The sequence below is a fragment of the Mustela nivalis genome (genome assembly GCF_964662115.1).
Source record: "Mustela nivalis genome assembly, chromosome: 7".
NCBI classification, from domain to species: domain Eukaryota; kingdom Metazoa; phylum Chordata; class Mammalia; order Carnivora; family Mustelidae; genus Mustela; species Mustela nivalis.
In genome coordinates this window covers 92,805,798-92,826,738 of record NC_139026.1, presented here as the reverse complement: position 1 = coordinate 92,826,738, position 20,941 = coordinate 92,805,798, and the positions used below count along the sequence as shown (strand labels likewise).

At 35.7% G+C, this 20,941-nt stretch overlaps 1 protein-coding gene and 1 pseudogene across 2 annotated transcripts; one reads left to right on the top strand and one right to left on the bottom strand.

Annotated features, from left to right (window-relative positions):
• Positions 1-3,699: 3,699 nt before the first annotated feature.
• On the top strand, positions 3,700-4,871 carry LOC309869902 (olfactory receptor 6C6-like; annotated as a pseudogene). Its single transcript has 2 exons — positions 3,700-4,176; positions 4,408-4,871. The product of its transcript is annotated as an olfactory receptor 6C6-like (transcript).
• A 5,756-nt stretch (positions 4,872-10,627) lies between these two features.
• LOC309869864 (olfactory receptor 6C74-like) lies at positions 10,628-11,566 on the bottom strand (the record flags this gene model as incomplete). The annotated part of the gene is made up of 1 exon (XM_082741638.1): positions 10,628-11,566. One exon carries the CDS (start codon positions 11,564-11,566, stop codon positions 10,628-10,630), a length of 939 nt encoding a protein of 312 aa, XP_082597764.1.
• Positions 11,567-20,941: the final 9,375 nt, after the last annotated feature.

Sequence of the window (20,941 nt, the reverse complement as noted above, 5' to 3'; positions counted from 1 at the left end):
ATCAGCTAGATAGCTTATCTAAAGATTGCAAACACCTGCAAATCCATCAGCAGATCGAAGAGAAGAAAAACAGCAATTCTGGAAACAGAAAAACAACCAGTTTTTGAAAGGTAGGAATGGCGGAGAAGTGAATCCAAAGCGACGGGAAGATAGACCCTGTGGGGAGGAGCCGGCTCCAGGCAAGCGGCGGAGCAACAGAGCACAAAATCAGGACTTTTAAAAGTCTGTTCTGCTGAGGGACATCTCTCCAGAGGCTAAACCGGGGCGAAGCCCACACGGGGTCAGCGTAGCCTCAGGTCCCGCAGGGTCACAGAAGGATGGGGGGTGTCTGAGTGTCACAGAGCTTGCGAGTATTGGAACAGGAAAGCCGGCTACAGAGACAGAGCCGATGGTAAGATCACAGCTCAGTGTTACCTTGAACCAGTCACAGGCTCGGTGAGCTCAGAGCGCGGCCGGAGGTCAGGCAGACGGGAGTAACTGGGCGTTGTTCTCTGAGGGCGGACTGAGTAGTGGGGCCCGGGCTATCGGCTCCTCCGGGCCGGAGACCAGGAGGCCGCCATTTGTATTCCGGTCCTCTGGAACTCTATGGAAAGCTCTCAGGGAACAAAACCTTCTGAAAGCAAACCCGAGTGGATTACTCAACCTGGCCCCTGGTAAGGGCGGTGCATTTTCGCCTGGGGCAAAGACACTTGAGAATCACTACAATAGGCCCCTCCGTCAGAAGATCAACAAGAAATCTAGCCAAGACCAAGTTCACCTACCAAGGAGTACGGTTTCAATACCAAGGAGAGCAGCAGAATTCCAGAGGAGGAGAAAGCAATGCACAGAACTCATGGCTTTCTCCCTGAGGTTTTTTTTTTTTTTTTTTTTTTTTTTGATTCCCTGTGATTTTTTTAGTCTTGCAGTTAATTTAATTTTTATCTTTTTCATTTTTTTTCTCTTCGTCTGCTGAATTTTTTTTAACTTTTACCCTTTTCTTTTTTACCATTTTTTAACCAGTTAATGTAATATATATATTTTTTCCTTTTTATATTTTTCTTTATTCGTTTTCTTTTTTAAAATTCTTTTCTTTTATTTTTTTAAATTTTTTTCTTTCTTTATTTTTGAACCTCTTTTATCCCCTTTCTCCCTATCACGATTTGGGATCTCTTCTGATTTGGTTAAAGCATATTTTCCTGGGTTGTTGCCACCCTTTTAGTATTTTACTTGCTCCTTCATATACTCTTATCTGGACAAAATGACAAAGCGGAAAAATTCACCACAAAAAAAAGAACAAGAGGCAGTACCAAAGGCTAGGGACCTAATCAATACAGACATTGGTAATATGTCTGATCTAGAGTTCAGAATGACAATTCTCAAAGTTCTAGCCGGGCTCGAATAAGGCATGGAAGATATTACAGAAACCCTCTCGGGAGATATAAAAGCCCTTTCTGGAGAAATAAAAGAACTAAAATCTAACCAAGTTGAAATAAAAAAAAGCTATTAATGAGGTGCAATCAAAAATGGAGGCTCTCACTGCTAGGATAAATGAGGCAGAAGAAAGAATTAGTGATATAGAAGACCAAATGACAAAGAATAAAGAAGCTGAGCAAAAGAGGGACAAACAGCTACTGGACACGAGGGGAGAATTCGAGAGATAAGTGACACCATAAGACGAAACAACATTAGAATAATTGGGATTCCAGAAGAAGAAGAAAGAGAGAGGGGAGCAGAAGGTATACTGGAGAGAATTATTGGGGAGAATTTCCCCAATATGGCAAAGGGAACGAGCATCAAAATTCAGGAGGTTCAGAGAACGCCCCTCAAAATCAATAAGAATAGGCGCACACCCTGTCACTTTATAGTAAAATTTAAAAGTCTCAGTGACAAAGAGAAAATTCTGAAAGCAGTCTGGGAAAAGAAGTCTGTAACATACAATGGTAAAAATATTAGATTGGCAGCTGACTTATCCACAGAGACCTGGCAGGCCAGAAAGAGCTGGCATGATATTTTCAGAGCACTAAACGAGAAAAACATGCAGCCAAGAATACTATATCCAGCTAGGCTATCATTGAAAATAGAAAGAGAGGTTAAAAGCTTCCAGGACAAACAAAAACTGAAAGAATTTGCAAACACCCAACCAGCTCTACAGGAAATATTAAAAGGGGTCCTCTAAGCTAAGAGAGAGCCTACAAGTGGTATATCAGTAAGGAACAGAGACAATATACAGTAACATTCACCTTACAGGCAATACAATGGCACTAAATTCACACCTACTTCATATTACATTGTAGTTGTTTATGGTGATGGATCCCTTTTGGAGCAGAGAGCATTATGTAAATTTGGAGCATTATCTAAATTCTTTCAGACATTTGAGGAGGAGGTAAAAGGTTGTAAAGGGGAAAAAAAGGAGGTAAAAGGATAAACATGCTGTCTTCCATTTATCAAAAATTATTAGCTTAAATTAATGATCATGCCAAAGAGACACATTTTGGGGTAGCAGATTTTACTTCCCTACAATAATTTCTGTTAGTATTCAACAATTCTACAAAGAATATTGGGAAAGTAAAATAAAGGAGTGACTAAAATTATGTAGACACATGTAGGAACCTCAAAAAGGTTAATTAAAAAAATACAGAATATGTTTTTTTAAAATATGCTGTTTGTGGGTGCCTGGGTGGCTCAGTGGGTTAAAGCCTCTGCCTTCGACTCAGGTCATGATCCCAGAGTCCTGGGATCAAGCCCCACATCGGGATGTCTGCTCTGCAGGGGCCTGCTTCCTCTTCTCTCTGTCTCTGCTTAATTGTGATCTCTATGTGTCAAATAAATAAATAAAATATTTAAACAAAACAACAAAAAAAAATTTTGTTTGTTTTTTTCATGTTTTGCTTTGTTGTATTTGTTATATATACTGAAAACAACTGTCCATTTGACTATAGCAAAGCCAGTGAAAAAAATTCATAATAATAATTGTGTACTCTAGGTGCAGAAATAATTTCACTTTACCAAATTCATGGAAATCAGTGCTGCTTAGTCATTGCCTATCACAGGATTTGTAATATAAATGTATATCCTGATTGTGCAAATCTTTCTGATACTCCAAAACACAAAACAACATAGTGTATTTGCACAGGGAGAATAAAAGATAGAAAAATACATTTAAAGTAACTCATATTCTTTTATTTAAATTATTCATGCAGAGTTGAGTCCATTAAGGAGGAATGGGTAAAAAATGCATATTAACCAAAGAAAATATTCAATTTCCAGAGAAAAAATTGTGAGAAATATTATAATAAAGAGAACTAATAGATGAAAAAGAACTAAGTATTGTCGTAACATATAATTACAAGTCATCACAAATTTCAGACAGGAGAAATCCTTTCCAAATAGATAAATTTGAGAATATGTACCTTTCTCTTGCATCAGGTAAATATATAAATATCTAGGTTAACATATATGTTTAGTTAAGATGTGTAATTATTATATATACATTTATTTAGTTTGTATATATTTAGGTTAATTTCTATATAATTAAGTTAATTTATATACACAGGCTTATTTATATGTATTTAGGTTTATATATATTTATATATAGGTTAATGTGTGTATTTATTTATATATGAGAAAATTTATATTACACTACAATGTATTATATTCATGTGTATGGTTAATTTTTTGTCTTTTTTTCTTATGTATATTTGTTAAGGTATATTAAGAGAAATGAACAACCAATCAATGGAAATAGAGTTCATTCTCCTGGAACTGACAGATGACCTACTATTGCAAATTGTGATTTCCATGTTTCTCTTTCTTAATTACACATTGAGCCCGATGGGGAACTTAATCATTATCCTCCTTACACCGCTAGATCATCACCTCAAGACACCAATGTATTCCTTTCTCCATAACTTCTCTTTTTTAGAAATCATATTCACAGCAGTATGTATTCCCAGATACTTGATAACCATCATGACTAGAGAAAAAACCATCTCATATAATAATTGTGCAGCTCAATTGTTTTTTATTCTTTTACTGGGAGTTAAGGAGTTTTAACTTCTGGCTGCTATGTCCAATGACTGCTGTGTTGCCATCTGTAAACCCTTTCATTATCCAGTCATTATGAACAGCAGAGTGTGCTATTGGCTTGTACTTTCCTCTTGGCTAACCAGATTCCTAATCATCTTTCCCCCAATGCTTATGGGACTCAAACTCAAATTTCTTCTTTCTTTTTTTTAAGATTTTATTTATTTATTTGTCAGAGACAGAGGGAGAGAGAGCGAGCGAGCACAGGCAGACAGAGAGGCAGGCAGAGGCAGAGGGAGAAGCAGGCTCCCTGCCAAGCAAGGAGCCCGATGTGGGACTCGATTCCAGGACCCTGGGATCATGACCTGAGCCGAAGGCAGCCGCTTAACCAACTGAGCCACCCAGGCGTCCCTCAAGCTCAATTTCTGTGCTTCCAAAATAATGATCATTTTATGTGTGAAACTTCTCCTATCCTGCAGATATCCTGCACAGATACACATGTCCCAGAATTGATGTCTTTTATCTTTGCTGTGGTGACACTTGTGGTCACATTGGTGTTAGTGATTCTCTCCTACACTTGCATCATGAACACCATTATGCAATTCTCTTCAGCACAGCAAAGGACCAAAGCTTTTTCCACTTGTACTTCCCATATGATTGTTGTCTCCATGACTTATGGGAGCTGCATCTTTGTGTATATTAAGCCATCTGCCAAAGAAAGGGTGACTGTATCCAAAGGCATAGCTTTGCTGTATAGCTCGGTTGCCCCTTTACTAAACCACTTCATTTATACCCTAAGGAACCAGCAGGTGAAATAAATCTTCTGGGATATGTTACAAAAGATGTGTTTTTCAAAAAAGCAATTGTAATGAATTTACAAATCACAGCCTTGCTATAAAAACAAAAAAAAAATAATTCATTTAATTTTTTAAGATTTTGTTTATTTATTTGAGACAGAGATAGCATAAGCAGAGTGGAGGCTGAGGGAGAGGGAGAAGCGGGCTTCCAGGGAGCCTGATGAAGGGCTTGATCCCAGGACCTGGGATCATGACCTGAGGCAAAAATTAAATTCCATTTCATTCAATGATTCTGAGAATTTTCTAAGACTACTAAATACATTTTTTCTATGCTCTATTGTTATAATTTTATTTTCCATTTCCTTGGAAGCCTCATTATTAGGAAATTCAGTCCTTCTAAAAACAAGATTGTTGTTTAGATCATTAAAATAGTAAACTTATTTGAACCCTTTTATTCAACAATAAAGGTCTTATTATTCAAATAGCTTAAGTATAACTACTGAGAGCTTTAAGGAAGTCTTCCCAGAGTCTGTAAAGTACTAGTCCAAAGATAAACATTGGCTTAAGGAACCAGAAGAAAAAGTTTGTCTGCATCCATGCCAGTGTAAAACAACTGTGCTGTACAACTGTTGTAAGAAATGGTCTTATTGATGCAGGCAGACTGAGTCCAAGGACGCAGGGGAGGGTCCCAAAGGACTAGCCAAGATGGTCCTTGACTTCCCACAGGATAGAACTCAAATGTGAGCCAGAGAAAGCAGAAACAGAGTTTATTGACTAGTGTAAGTGACAGAATAGTAGACAGAGTGACTGGCAGACTTGGAAAGGAAAGGAGAATGAGTCTTTTTGTTGTTTTTTGGGGCCAGGCATTTATATTAGAAAATTGTCTAGGGTGTGTGTTTCTCTAGGAATCTAGGGAAACATGAGCATCAGGTGAATAACAGGGATTATTCTATGAATTACCAAAGATAAGGGTGTTGATGCTGGAGTCAGCAAAATCTGTTTAAAGCTAATGTCCTGGAACGTGTCTGAAATCTGGCTCTTCTTGGATGTTACCAGGTGTTTGGGGGAGTTAGGACAAAACCCAGAGAATTTTGAATTTTATTCTTCTCCCTTGAGGTGGGAATATAACTTCTTTGGCTTGTTCAGAGGTGATATATGAAACATGAGTAAACAGGTCTTAGCGTTTACAGCAGGGATGGAGTCTTTCTGAAAAGGAGTCCCTTCAGCTTTCCTACTTCCTTATTACCTGTTGTTACACTGACAAGAAATTTGGGGATGCATAATTGTGAATGATATTTCTAAAAATTAGAAATTCTGGAGAAAGAAATACACGGATGTCTTTGGATCAAAGTGAGGGTGATTATGGTTGGATTCCCAGTGACTGGTTGGATTCCCAGTGACACTCAAGATATAGGTAAAGACAAAAATAAAGAGGAGAAAAAATAACCACTGTAATTGTAGATCATTGGTCATTCCAAGAAGAATAAAAGGTGTCACTTCTGTGTGGTTTCTCACAGCTTATTTCTATGAAGAAGGGGGATTAATGGGAGGAGAAGATGGAAAAAAAAGAGAATTAAAGAGAAAAGGTTACAGAGATACCTACTCTCTTAATATCCTCATAAACACATTGCTATGGACAACCAACCTCCTTTAATATTCTGTTAGTCAGCAGTAACATCCCCTGAATCTTCACTCATATAATTTTTACTCAAAAATTCACTAACTCAATCAAACTCTCTGAATTTGTTTTCTTTTAATCCAAGGTTCACAAAAAGATAACACATTGCATTAATAGAGCTGTATAAAGATAAAAGCAAAGAAAGAAACCAAAGAAGCCTGTATTTTGGGGTGCCTGGGTGGCTCAGGTGGTTAAGCATCTGCCTTCAGCTCAGGTCATGATCCCGGGGTCCTGGGATTGAGTCCCACATTGGGCTCCCTGCTCAGAGGGGAGTCTGCTTCTCTTTTTCCCTTGACTTCTTCCCCTGCTTGTACTCTCTTGCTCTTTCTGACAAATAAATATATAAGTACAATCTTTTTAAAAAAGTCTATATATCCCTATTACTTTTCATGATAGCCTTTGCTATTCTGTAAGTCAGATTTCAGTGGACTCCACCTTTTAACATAGCACAAACTTGACCTAAACATCTCTAGCCTACATATGGTGCCAAACTTTTCCATAGTGACTACACAATTTTACGTTCCCACTAACAATATAAAGCATTCCAATTACTCCACATTGTAGAGCTTTGATACTGTGATATGTGAGTCTTCTCACTTTTTCTTTCTTTTCAGCATGGGTTTGGATATTCAGGTTTCCTTGCAGTACTATTTGAATCTGAGAATCAACTTTTCTGTTTTTTTTTTTTTTCATTTTTGAAAAGAAGTAATATTATTAGAATTTGATAGAAATGGAACTAAATCTATAAATTGTTTTGGGTATCAAAGGTATTCTAAGAAACTATGAACATGGAATACTTGATGCTATCTGTTTTAGAATGTAATTAATTATTAAGTGAATTTTTAATAGATATAAACTTTTTTGGATTATTCTTATTTGAGTTTTGGCAATTTGTTTCTTTCACAGATTGGTCGCTTTCATTTAGGTTATCAAATTTTAGAACTGTTCATAGGGCTTCCTTATTTTTATCCTTTTAATTGCCATATCCCACAGTGGAAACAGTTAACTGATTATAGATTTCTCTTCATTTCTAGTAGATACATTGGATGATATAATTCCCTCTAAGCATTGCTTTCACTGCACCCCACAAACATTAATAAATATTTCTTTTGGGGCACCTGGGTGGCTCAGCGGGTTGAAGCCTCTGCCTTCAGCCCAGGTCATGATCCCAGGGTCCTGGGATCAAGCCCGGCATCAGGCTCTCTGCTCAGTGCAGAGCCTGCTTCTCTCTCTCTCACTCTCTCTGCCTGCCTCTCTGCCTGCTTATGTTCTCTGTCAAATAAATAAATAAAATCTTGAAAATAAATAAATAAATAAATATTTCTTTTCATTTATTTAAAAATGTTTAAATTTCTTCCCATTCAGTTTTCCTTCCCTTCCCTTATGGTCCTCCATGCTATTCCACAGCAAATGAATCATTGAACACTGCATCAAAAACTAATGATGTACTATATGTTGTTTAATTGAACATAATAAAAAATAAAAATATAAACATTCGGGTGCACGTGCCCCTTTGGATCACTACGTTTGTATCTTTAGGGTAAATACCCAATAGTGCAATTGCTAGGTCATAGGGCAGTTCTATTTTCAACATTTTGAGGAACCTCCATGCTGTTTTCCAGAGTGGTTGCACCAGCTTGCATTCCCACCAACAGTGTAGGAGGGTTCCCCTTTCTCTGCATCCTCGCCAGCATCTGTCATTTCCTGACTTGTTTATTTTAGCCATTCTGACTGGTGTAAGGTGATATCTCATTGTGGCTTTGATTTGTATTTCCCTGATGCCGAGTGATATGGAGCACTTTTTCATGTGTCTGTTGGCTATCAGCAGATGAATGGATCAAGAAGATGTGGTATATATATACACAATGGAATACTATGCAGCCATCAAAAGAAATGAAATCTTGCCATTTGCGACAACATGCATGGAACTAGAGCGTATCATGCTTAGCGAAATAAGTCAAGCAGAGAAAGACAACTATCATATGACCTCCCTGATATGAGCAAGTGGTGATGCAACATGGGGGCTTAAGTGGGTAGGAGAAGAATAAATGAAACAAGATGGGATTGGGAGGGAGACAAACCATAAGTGACTCTTAATCTCACAAAACAAACTGAGGGTTGCTGGGGGGAGGGGGTTTGGGAGAAGGGGGTGGGATTATGGACATTGGGGAGGGTATGTGCTTTGGTGAGTGCTGTGAAGTGTGTAAACCTGGTGATTCACAGACCTGTACCCCTGGGGATAAAAATATATGTTTATAAAAAATAAAAAATTAAAAAAGAGAAAATATTAGCTATATCATGTGACAGATCAGCTTAGCTATTATCATATCCTGAGAGATAATCTCTTTTTTGAAACTTATATAGTTCCTATTTGCCAAAATGAAATTTACCTGTTTATTTTTAATTTGATTCCATACTATATGAATATTTTTAAATGTCAGGACATGCAAACCATTACAATTATATTTTCTGTTGATTTAAAGAAAAAGTAATCACTAAAGTACATTCTAAATATCAGTGTCAACTATAACCCATTTCCAAAAGCTTCCCTCAACAATAAATTTTTTTTAAATATTTTTATTTATTCATTTGACAGAGAGAAAGATCACAAGTAGGCAGGGAGGCAGGCAGAGAGAGAGCAGGAAGCAGGCCCTCTGCGGAGCAGAGAGCCCAATATGGGGCTTGGTCCCAAGACCCTGGGATCATGACCTGAGACAAAGGCAGAGGCTTTAACCCACTGAGCCACTCATGCGCCCTAACATAGATTTTTGTCATGTTTTTTCAATGCCATACTTTCAGATTTAAGTTATAAATCCTGAGTATTATTCTATACTTTCACTCTACACAGAAAAAGTTATTCATTTATTTTTTTATATCATTATATTTTTTGTTAACTGTATTAATCTACTTAGTTATTTGTCATTTGCTATTAAGTTCAATAAATGAGATGATACTTTTCTAAATCTATGTCATGTATGGGAAGAAACAATTATAGGAAAATAAATAAAAGAGAAAATGCTATCCTTAGCTTCACCTTTCAAAATGATACAAGAATATGTGTGATTAATAATTTATAATTTTTTCAACACATTTGTATTCATGAAATCATCAAAGCTGATGTGCATATTAGGATAATTCTCAAACCAAGCTTAGGTATTTGCTGAAATTATTAAGCTGCTCCACCCTTCATGAGGCAGGTATGTTCAATAATTTCTTATGATTGTTAGTATAGTATTTGTCAGGTTTAACTGAAATATTTGTAATTGCTCATAATTCTTTAACACAAATTAAACTAGTTTCAATGGAATATACTCTAATGCACAATGTTTTTTTTTTAGTTTTATTTACTTTTTTAGAGATTTACTTATTTTAGAGAGAATGAGAGAACAAGAGTGCATGATAGTAAGGGCAGAGGGAGAGAGTCTTTAAGCAGACACCCCACTAAACATGGAGTGTGACATGGGGCCTGATCTCACAACCCATTAGGTCATTACTTGTGCCAAAATCAAGGGTGGACGCTTAATTGACTGAACCATTCAGATGCCCCCACAATCTTTTCAAAATAAACTATTTTCTAATTTGATCATCAACACTAATTGTTATTTTTTGCCACAATTATCTTTTCATTTCATTAAATAGAGTGTGTAACAATAATTCAAAAGATATAAGTAATTCAAAATTATTCAAAAGACATAAGTTCAAAAATATATAATTCAACAGTAATTCAAAAGATATAAATAAATATCAGTTTTAAGTAGAGTGTAAATAGGTACAAATAAAGAGCTGTAATAACTTGTACATTGCATGTTACATTAAATATAAAATAAATAAAATACTTCATAATCTTGACTAGAATTCAAATCTAACAGAGACAGATTGAAAACTTAGCTCCATTTCTTTCAGATACTCACAAGAAAAGGATGTGATGGGAAAAAAAGTATTTCTTGCAGGACATAAAGAAAATTAAATTCTTTGGAACAAAGATTTTTCTGCAAATAATGCTTAAGAAGAGATAAAAATGAATATCAAAGACATAAAAGCAAAAAACCCATAACAAACCAGAAGGAACGGTATTGGAGCTACTACTAGATATTTTGATATTATTAGGGGTTCCTTTGTTCATTTTCTTTATATAAAATGCAACAGGAATTCATTTGCTTGAGAAGGAAACTATCTTGTGTATCATGTTCAAGAAGGCTTTTTTCACCTGCTGGTTCCTCAAAGTATAGATGAAAGGATTCAAAAGTGGAGCCACGGAAGTATTGAGCACTGCAATTCCCTTGGAAAAAGATACTCTTTGTTTGACTGATGGTTTAACATACATGAAGATGCAGCTGCCATAAGAAAGGGATATCACAATCATGTGAGAAGAACATGTTGAAAAAGCCTTTTTCTTCTGATTAGTTGAAGGGATTTTTAGAACTGTTAAGGCAATATAGGTATATGATATTATCACCAGCACCAATGTGACTATGAGTGTCACCAAAGCAGAGATGTATCCCATTGTCTCTAAGAGCTGTGTGTCTGAGCAGGAGATCTGCAGCAGGGGAGTTGTATCACAGTAGAAATGGTCAACAATGTTGGAGGCACAGAAGTCAAGATTTATTCCTAAGAGGAGAGGTGGAAATATGACAAAAAAACCAGCAAACCAACAACAGAAGACAAGTTGAATGCAGATCTTACTGTTCATGATGGTTGTGTAATGCAGAGGCTTACATATGGCAACATAGCGGTCATAGGACATAGCAGCCAGCAAGTAAAATTCAGATGCACCAAGAAGGAAGGCAAAAAACACTTGAGTTATACAACAATTAAAGGAAATGGTTTTGTCTCCAGTTGCCATAGTAACCAACAATTTAGGGATGCATGTAGTAGTATAAGAAATTTCTAGGAAGGAAAAATTCCGAAGGAAAAAATACATGGGGGTCTTGAGGTGAATATCCACCAGGGTAAGTGTGATGATGGTCAGATTGCCAGTGACACTCAGCAAGTAGGTGAGAAGCAGAAAAACAAATAACACAACTTTCAATTGTGGGTCATCAGTCAAACCTGCCAGGATAAACACTATCGCTTGTGTGTGGTTTCCCATTACTGTCCTCTACTTTTCCAGTTCTAAACAGAAAAGAAAAACAGAAAGAAATTGACAATCCCAGTGGAAAAATAAGAGTGATTTAAATGTCTAAAATAAAGTTAGCAAGCGACATTTCAGATAGAGTAACACAATGCTCGTTCAAGTTTTGAAGATGGATATGCCAGGAGGTTTGCATTTTCAGAGTATCTGGACAGCGAATTTCATCTTCAGTTTGTAATTCTACTGGAGAATAACCTATATGATGATAGAAATTGTTGATTTTTTAAGGAAATAAATTTGATGGAAATTAGAGGGACATACCAAACATAGAAAAATGCTTTTCCTCTCTTGAATTTACACAATTGGAATGAATGCCGTTTATTGTTCAATTAAAAGGTTTGCATACTAGAAACAAAGTGGTATCTGTCATTAAAAGTACAGCCGCCCATTTATTGCATTTAACACACACACACACACACACACACACACACCTTGCTGTCATTAATAAATAAGGCTACCATAACTTTACCATTTTCTTCAACAAATCAACTCAAATGCTTGATTCTTGTGTCATTTACTTTCATGGCTAATGAGATACAATTTCAGATAAGTGACTTTGAGGCATTGGGAATATATTTATTTGCCATCCTTATTAGTGTTTCCATTTCTTCAATATCCCCCCTTCCCAGTTTGTATCTTGAAACAAAATCAGTGGGAACAGTCTGTAATTTCAGTGTGTATATCAAAAAAGTTCAGTTTTCCTGTGCATGTTATCATTCTGAGAATAGATCAAGTAAAATAAGGTGAAGATGAGAATAAATTGTAGAGATGCAGAAAAAATATACAAATTAGTGTTCCGGAAATTGTTTGAGATGTTAGAGGTAAAGAAAAGAGGGAGATAAAGACAAGACTTTACAGAAACCTAGAAGGTAAGAAGGATTTAAAGAGAGAGGATAATGAGTTTGAAAAAAAAATAGCAGAAGATTTAAAATAGGCAAATTACTAAGACAAATCTTTTTAATATAAAATACATAAATTGGTAACTAAAATATGTAACTTAGTAAGTAAAAATTTTAAGGAGAAAATGTTCACCAATAAAATTCTTCCCCATATGCTTTTGTGCTTTACACTTACCATTTTATTCTTTGTCTAAAATACAGACTGAAAACTTGAACAATTTTGAGATCAGCATGGCCTAAGGGAGAGGAGGAGTGAGAGTATTTGGCACATTTCAAGCACATATTGGATCTCAGAACAGTGGTGACACCAGTTTTAGGAAGCATATATTTCCCTATCCTAATGACACTCAGCTAATTCATAATTAAAGAAATATTAACTGTAGGATACTATTTTCAACACCTGGCATACATTGAGACAATTGAATTTTCAGATTTTCTATGCTAGTCAGTTGGAAATCAGGTTTAAATTTGAAGGAGTATATTATCCAAGTCATCACCTTAAAAGTGAAATATTTTGTGCAAGTAACTATAGGACAGATTATAGTGTATTTCTCAAAAAATATATTTTTATCTCTAAGGAATATTTCCTTCCCTGGTGTCTTCATCATGAAGCACAATAAAATAATTAAGGTTGGCTTTGGGCACTAGATAAGACAATACTGTATGTCTTAATACCAAAGTAATTATTTTCAATCTCAAAAACATAAATTATAATTTTTAAAGAGTTTATTTATTTATGATAGAGAGAGTGAGTGAGGAACACAACCACATGAGAGTTGAAGAGGGAGAAAGAGGCTCCCCACCAAATAGGGAGCCTATGACGGGTCTGGATCCCAGGACACTGGGATCAGGACCTGAGCCAAAGGCAGATACTCAAGGACTGAGACACCTAGGGTCCACCAAAATATGTTATTATTAAAAGGTATGTAAAGGATACCTGGGTGGCTCAGTTAGTTAAGCGTCTTCATTTGGCTTGGATCATGATCCTAGGGTCCTGGGATTGAGCCCTGCATTAGGCTCGCAGCTCAGCAACGGAGTATGCTTTTCCCTTTGCCTCTGACCCTCCCTGCCTCTCATGTTCTCTCTCTCTCACATGCACTCTCTCTTTCTCTCTCTCTCAGAAATAAATAAAATCTTTAAAAAAATAAAAGTCATATATATAAATAAAAATAAATATATAAGGACAAATAAAAGTTGCTTCCAATTATATCTAGAGGCATTTACAGGAGAATTCTAAGATTTTAAAAAAATGAGATCTGCTATTAAAATCACCTTACTAATGTAAAAGAAAAAGAAAGGACTATTATTTTTCCTGGACATTCATTTTACATTCACATAATTGTGAAGCGATCTATTATAAATTTTTCTTCATTTACACAAAATATCCCAATGGCAACAATTATAGGTATACATATACCTATAATACATAAAACAGAATTTTACTATGTCAAATTATTTTTGTCCAACTTTAACCTTTAAACACACCAACTATCCCCAATACACACTGTGCAAAAATTAACAAAGCTCATATTGCAAAACCATTAGAAGACAATGTGTATGATGTGTACAATGATATTTACTTGCATTAGATACTGTGAATATTTGTGAAATTTAAAAACAATTTTCAATACCAAATTTTCACTGTATTCTGTCTTCTGTCATCATTTTCCCCACAATAAAAATTTAAAAGTTTAGAAAATTTAAATACTTTAATGGTAAAAACAGAACAGCATGGATTAAACATAGCTAACAGGAAATATGGTTTTTAAATTTTAGACATACCAGTGGTGCCTGGGTGGCTCAGTCCTTAAGCATCTGCCTTCAGCTCAGGTCATGATCCCAGGGTCCTGGATTTGAGCCCCACATCGGGCTCCCTGCTCAGTGGGAAGCATGCTTCTCCCTCTCCTACTCTCCCAGCTTGTGTTCCCTCTCTTGCTGTGTCTCTCTCTGTCAAATAAATAAAATCTTTTAAAAATAAATGAATAAAATAAATTTTAGACATACCTCTTCTTTTCATTTTTTTTGAGTCTTTAATCATTCTGACAAAGACCTAAAAACTCAAACACCTTTTCAAAAGCAGACATATACACAGATTTATTCAGATAAAACGATCTCTGCTCCAATTTTTAAATCTTTTGTCATCATACTGAACTGACTAAATTGACATTCCATTCCTCTCTAAATGGGTCTCCCTCTAGCTCACAATCTATGATAGTTTTTTCTTATGTATTTAGGATAAATATGTAAATGGTTTCATTAGCTGTGTTTTGTTTTGTTTTGTTTTGTTTTTGGTAGGTATTTAGAGTAGTATATTAAATTTTCCCATTGTTACAATTTACTTATTTTTGCATTGAATTCTTTTCCATTTATTATCCTCAATGCCATATAAATTAGTGAACATTTGATCCCATTGAATATTTATGCTTTCTGGGCCCTGAAGAAAAATATCTAAAGATGACTGAAGAATTCTCAGGAGGATATGAGATCCAAGAACACCATTCCCAAGGGATCACATATTTATATTTTATTACAAAATTCTTCCCAACTACCAAATATTTATTATTTATTAAAATAAATCTTATAAAATCTTATTAAGATAAAATCTTAAAAATATATTTTTAAATTTTCATTTTTATTAAGATAAAATCTTATTAAAATAAATCTTATAAAATGTTATTAAGATAAAATCTTAAAAATATATTTTTAAATTTTTATTTTTATTAAGATAAAATCTTATTAAAATAAATCTTATAAAATCGTATTAATATAAATCTTAATAAAAATAAAAATTTAAAAATATATTTTTAAGATTTTATCTTAATAAAAATAAAAATTTAAAAATATATTTTTAAAACACCTGCTTTAAAAAATTATTTATTTGAGAAAGAGAGACTGAGAGAGAGAGTACAGGCAGGAGAGAGGAGCAGAGGGAAAGGGACAAGCAGACTCCAGTGTGAGCCAGATGTGGAACTTGATCTCACATCCCTGAGATCATGACCTGATCTGAAATCAGAAGTCAGTTGTTCAACCTACTGAGGCACCCAGGCACCCTGGCACCCTGAAAAACTACTTTTAACTATGTATCCTGAGAATTCAGTTTAGACTTCCCTGTATTATATTATTGTTCTTCTGCATAGTCGTGTTTTGAATTCAAAAATATAGATAAGGATTTAAAAGCAGGAAAAAATGTATTTCTGTTGGTAATGAAAAGTGATAATATTAGTTGGAGAATTTACTGACCTGTCATAGAAAACACTGCCTCAAGTTAAATATATCACCATTAACCCTGTAGATACACCTAAGGTTTCTTTTTATACATGACCTCAGTGTCTTTTCTGAAAGGTGTCTTTTTCCAGATAATCTTTGTGATATTATCCAGTGGATCTTTTTTTTTTTTAAAGATTTTATTTATTTATTTGACAGACAGAAATCACAAGTAGGCAGAGAGGCAGGCAGAGAGAGAGGAGGAAGCAGGCTCCCTCCTGAGCAGAAAGCCCAATGCAGGGCTCAATCCCAGGATGCTGGGACCATGACCTGAGCCAAAGGCAGAGGATTTAACCCACTGAGCCACCCAGGTGCCCCTGATCTAGTGGATCTTAAACTGATATTTCTTAATACCCAAGCATTCTCCACTCCCTCTGTGTTAATGGAATATTTATCTCTGTCTGTAGCTAGTCTTCCTTGCAACTTGTTGTGGCCATGTGAATAAATCATAAACAAAGGATGTAAGTGGAGATGTGCAATTTCTATGGATTATCCTTTGATAAAAGAAGTTTGCCCTCCTCTTGCTTTCTACCCCATCTCACTGTTGCAATGCAGATGGGAGACAAGCTGTTTAAAGTCATGAGGATAATCAATCACACTAGGAATACACTGACCATTCAACAAGAGAGAGCACATTTAGGTTCTCGACACCATTGCAGGTCCTTCCACCTTAGAAACACAGTGACTTCATGGAGGAGTTTCAACATACCAGCCTGAAAATTTAAATGGGATAAAAGTACAGTATTTTTGTTTAAATCATTGTGATATTTGTCTTTCTTATATTCTACCAAATCCTTATTATCAAAATTGTTTCTTATATCTATGTATCTGTGGACGTACTTCTTTTTTTTTTTTTTTTTTTTTTTTTTTAATTTATTTTTTATTTTCAGCATAACAGTATTCATTATTTTTCACCACACCCAGTGCTCCATGCAATTCGTGCCCTTTATAATACCCACCACCTAGTACCCCAAACTCCCACCCCCCACCCCTTCAAAATCCTCAGATTGTTTTTCAGAGTCCATAGTCTCTCATGGTTCACCTCCCCTTCTCTTTACCAGGTTCTGTTGACCTGCGTGTCTATTTTTGTGACTATATCATGCTGTTATGATTCCTGTAGCTTTGTAGTTTATCTCAAAATCTGGATTTGTGGTAACTCCAACTTTGTTCTTCTTTTTGAAGACTGGTTTAGCTTTTTGGAGTTTTTTGTGATTGTATAGAAATTTTAGGATTATTTGTTCTAGTCTGTTAAAAAGCTATTGGTATTTTGATAAGGATTTCATTTTCATAGAGATTGAATCTATAGATTGCTGCATAAGCATTTCTTAAACACACAATACCAATTATTTAAGTTGTGAATTTGTTAGCTCTTCAAGGGAAGTATTAGTTCTAGTTATTTTACAGACTGTGTGCTAGATATATGTAGATCTTCTCATGTCTCTTTCTATTTCTTTTACCTTCATGGTTTTGGTCATTTGAACTTCCCTCTGATAAGGTTGTGAATTTTTTATTGTATACTCAAAACCATATTCAAATGTTATTGGCATGGATGATGATTGATTCCTACAAGGAGGATTTTATTCATTCTGACATGCATTTAAAGCAGACAACCTTGACCAAAACAAGGAATGAGATTATTCTAATCTCTGTTCCATACTTTTTGAGAAATGGTAAATTCATTGTGCTTATTCTTAGGTGTAAGATTTCAGTGGTATTGACTCAGGCCCCTCCATACTGGCAAATCATAAATATCAAATATTTGTCTGCAGAGAATAGGAGACAGCAGGAATTTCTTTTTGGATTCTTCTTCAGTTATCTGTGGCTTTGTATTCATGGTCTCAGACTGCTATTGCTTGCCACTTAGGATTTATCAAATGTGATTAGAGAAAAAACACTACAAAATGTCAGGTTCAAACTATGGAAAGAGTCTAGATGTCCATTAACAGATGAGTGGATAAAGAAGAGGTTATAATGGAATATTAAGCAGCCATCAAAAAACAAAATGTTGTCATTTGCAAGGACATGGATGGAACTAGAGGCTATTATGCTAAGTGAAATAAGTCAACCAGAAAAAGACAATTATCATATGATCTCACTGATATGAGGCATTTGAGAAACAAGACAGAGGGTCATGGGGGAAGGGAGAGAAAAATGAAACAAGATGAAATATAGAGGCAGACAAACCATACGAGTCTCTTAATCTCAGGAAACAAGCTGAGGGTTGCTGGAGGGGCGGGGGTAGAGTGATGCATTGGCTGGGGGATGGACATTAGGGTGGGTATGTGCTATGGTGAGTGCAGTGGATTGTGTAAGACTGATGAATCAGAGACCTGTACCCCTGAAACAAGTAATACATTTAGATGTTAATAAAAGAAAGTCAGGCTCATTCATCTTCAATTCCTTCTTATACAAGATCTTTTCTATCCAACATAAGCCCTGGTTGGCATTGACAGATGTAGATTCCAATTTATTTCTCTTGAGCCTCATGTGAGAATGCCTGCCTGCCATTTTCTGCTGGGAGAGCAAGAAGCTAATGGGAAAATTACAGAATGTATGACATCTCCTCAGTCAGTATAATTTTCTCAATGACCACAGCTTCCCAAATCCTGGATATTTTTGCTCTCTAATGACACAGGTCTACACACACACACACACACACATGCACACACACACTGACAAAATTTGGAATTCGGTGTGATGTCTTATTAGGGAAAGTAAATAGAATACAAAGACAATGAAGAGAAGGGGCTCAGTAGGAGTTTGGAGAACTGGAACTCCTGCTATTTAGGAATCAATCATAGGAAAAAACAGCAGAAGTAAAAATGAGGAAGAATTGCCAATATGCTCAGAGAAGTCCACAAATAATGTTTCCTTTAACCAGGGCAAATAAATGGTATCAAATAGAAAGCAGCATTCAATTGTGCCCAGTATTGCTGAAATATATTAAAATGACAAAACAAACAAACAAAACCCCAAAGATGGCTCATGACTCTGGAAAGGTGGAGTTTGAAACAATAGAGTTAATGGATGGGTGGGTTACAGACCAGTGAGAAGGCTGAGGAGAAAATGTGAAGTAAAAATGTAGTGATGGCAATAATAGCTAAATGTAGGCAAAGGCTGATGCTTTTTAAGTTCAGACTGGAAAACAAGCAATGAGACACTTATTAAGAAGAGAATTTTTCAAGTATTCCGATCACAGTGGACAACTTAATTTAGCTTTTATTAAATAGTATCATAAATGAAATATAAAAATAATCAAGGTAAATAAAATTTAAAAAGATGGCATCTGAAACTAAAAATTTCACATTATAACAAACCAATGGAAAGAAATGAGTAGAAATTTGTTAGATAATCTGAAAGTTGCAATTATGCTCCTTTTGGGTAAAAGGAAGCCTTCATGATGAGAAATGTATTCTAAAATTTAGGAAATGACATTTGAGATTTTCAGAAAAAGACCAGAGTCTACATAACACTAATTTTATTTAGTTTTTGTTTTGTTTTGTTTTAATTTTTTATTTATTTTCAGCATAACAGTATTCATTATTTTGCATCACACCCAGTCCTCCATGCAATCCGTGCCCTCTATAATACCCACCACTGGTACCCTGACATAGCATCCCCTACCCCTTCAAAACCCTGAGATAGTTTTTCAGAGTTCATAGTCTCTCATGGTTCACCTCCCCTTCCATATTCCCCCAACTCTCTTCTCCTCTCTATCTCCCCATGTCCTCCATGCTATTTGCTATGCTCCACAAATAAGTGAAACCATATGATAATTGACTCTCTCTCTGCTTGACTTATTTCACTCAGCATAATCACTTCCAGTCCCGTCCATGTTGATACAAAAGTTGGGTATTCATCCTCTCTGATGGAGGCATAATATTCCATAGTTTATATGGATCACATCTTCCTTATCCATTTGTCTATTGAAGGGCATCTTGGTTCTTTCCACAGTTTGGCGACCGTGGCCATTGCTGCTATAAACATTGGAGTACAGATGGCCCTTCTTTTCACTACATCTGTATCTTTGGGGTAAATACCCAGGAGTGCAATTGCAGGGTCAGGGAAGTTCTCTTTTTAATTTCTTGAGGAATCTCCACACTGTTCTCCAAAGAGGCTGCACCAACTTGCATTCCCACCAACAGTGGAAGAGGGATCCCCTTTCTCCACATCCCTTCCAACACATGTTGTTTCCTGTCTTGCTGATTTTGGCCATTCTAACTGGTGTAAAGTGATATCTCAATGTGGTTTTAATTTGAATCTCCCTGAGGGCTAGTGATGATGAACATTTTTTCATGTGTCTGATAGCCATTTCTGTGTCTTCATTGGAGAAGTATCTGTTCATATCTTCTGCCCATTTTTTGATATGATTGTCTGTTTTGTGTGTGTTGAGTTTGAGGTGTTTTTTATAGAGCCTGCATATCAACCTTTTGTACTGTCATTTGCAAATATCTTCCCCCATTCCATGGGTTGCCTCTTTGTTTTGTTGACTGTTTCTTTTGCTGTGCAGAAGCTTTTGATTTTGATGAAGTCCCAATAGTTTATTTTCACTTTTGTTTCCTTTGCCTTTGGAGACATATCTTGAAAGAATTTGCTGTGGCTGATATAGAAGAGATTACTGCCTATGGTCTCTTCTAGGATTCTGATGGATTTCTGTCAGACATTGAGGTCTTTTACCCATTTTGAGTTTATCTTTGTGTACGGTGTAAGAGGATGGTTGAGGTTCATTCTTCTACATATAGCTCTCCAGTTTTCCCAGCCCCATTTATTGAAGAGACTGTCTTTTATCCATTGTATATTTTTTCCTGTTTTTTCAAAAATTATTTGACCATAGAGTTGAGGGACCATATCTGGGCTCTCTACTCTGTTCCACTAGTCTATGCGTCTGTTTTTATGCCAGTACCATGCTGTCTTGGTGATCACTGCTTTGTAGTAAAGCTTGAAAACAGGTAGCGTGATGCCCATGTTTTATTTTTGTTTTTCAACATTTTCTTAGCATTTTGGGGTCTCTTCTGATTCCATACAAATTTCTGGATTATTTGCTCCAGCTCTTTGAAGAATACTAGTGGAAATTTTATCAGAATGGCATTAAAAGTATAGATTGCTCTAGGTAGTATAGACTTTTTAACAACGTTTATTCTTCCAATCCAAGAACATGGAATGGTTTTCC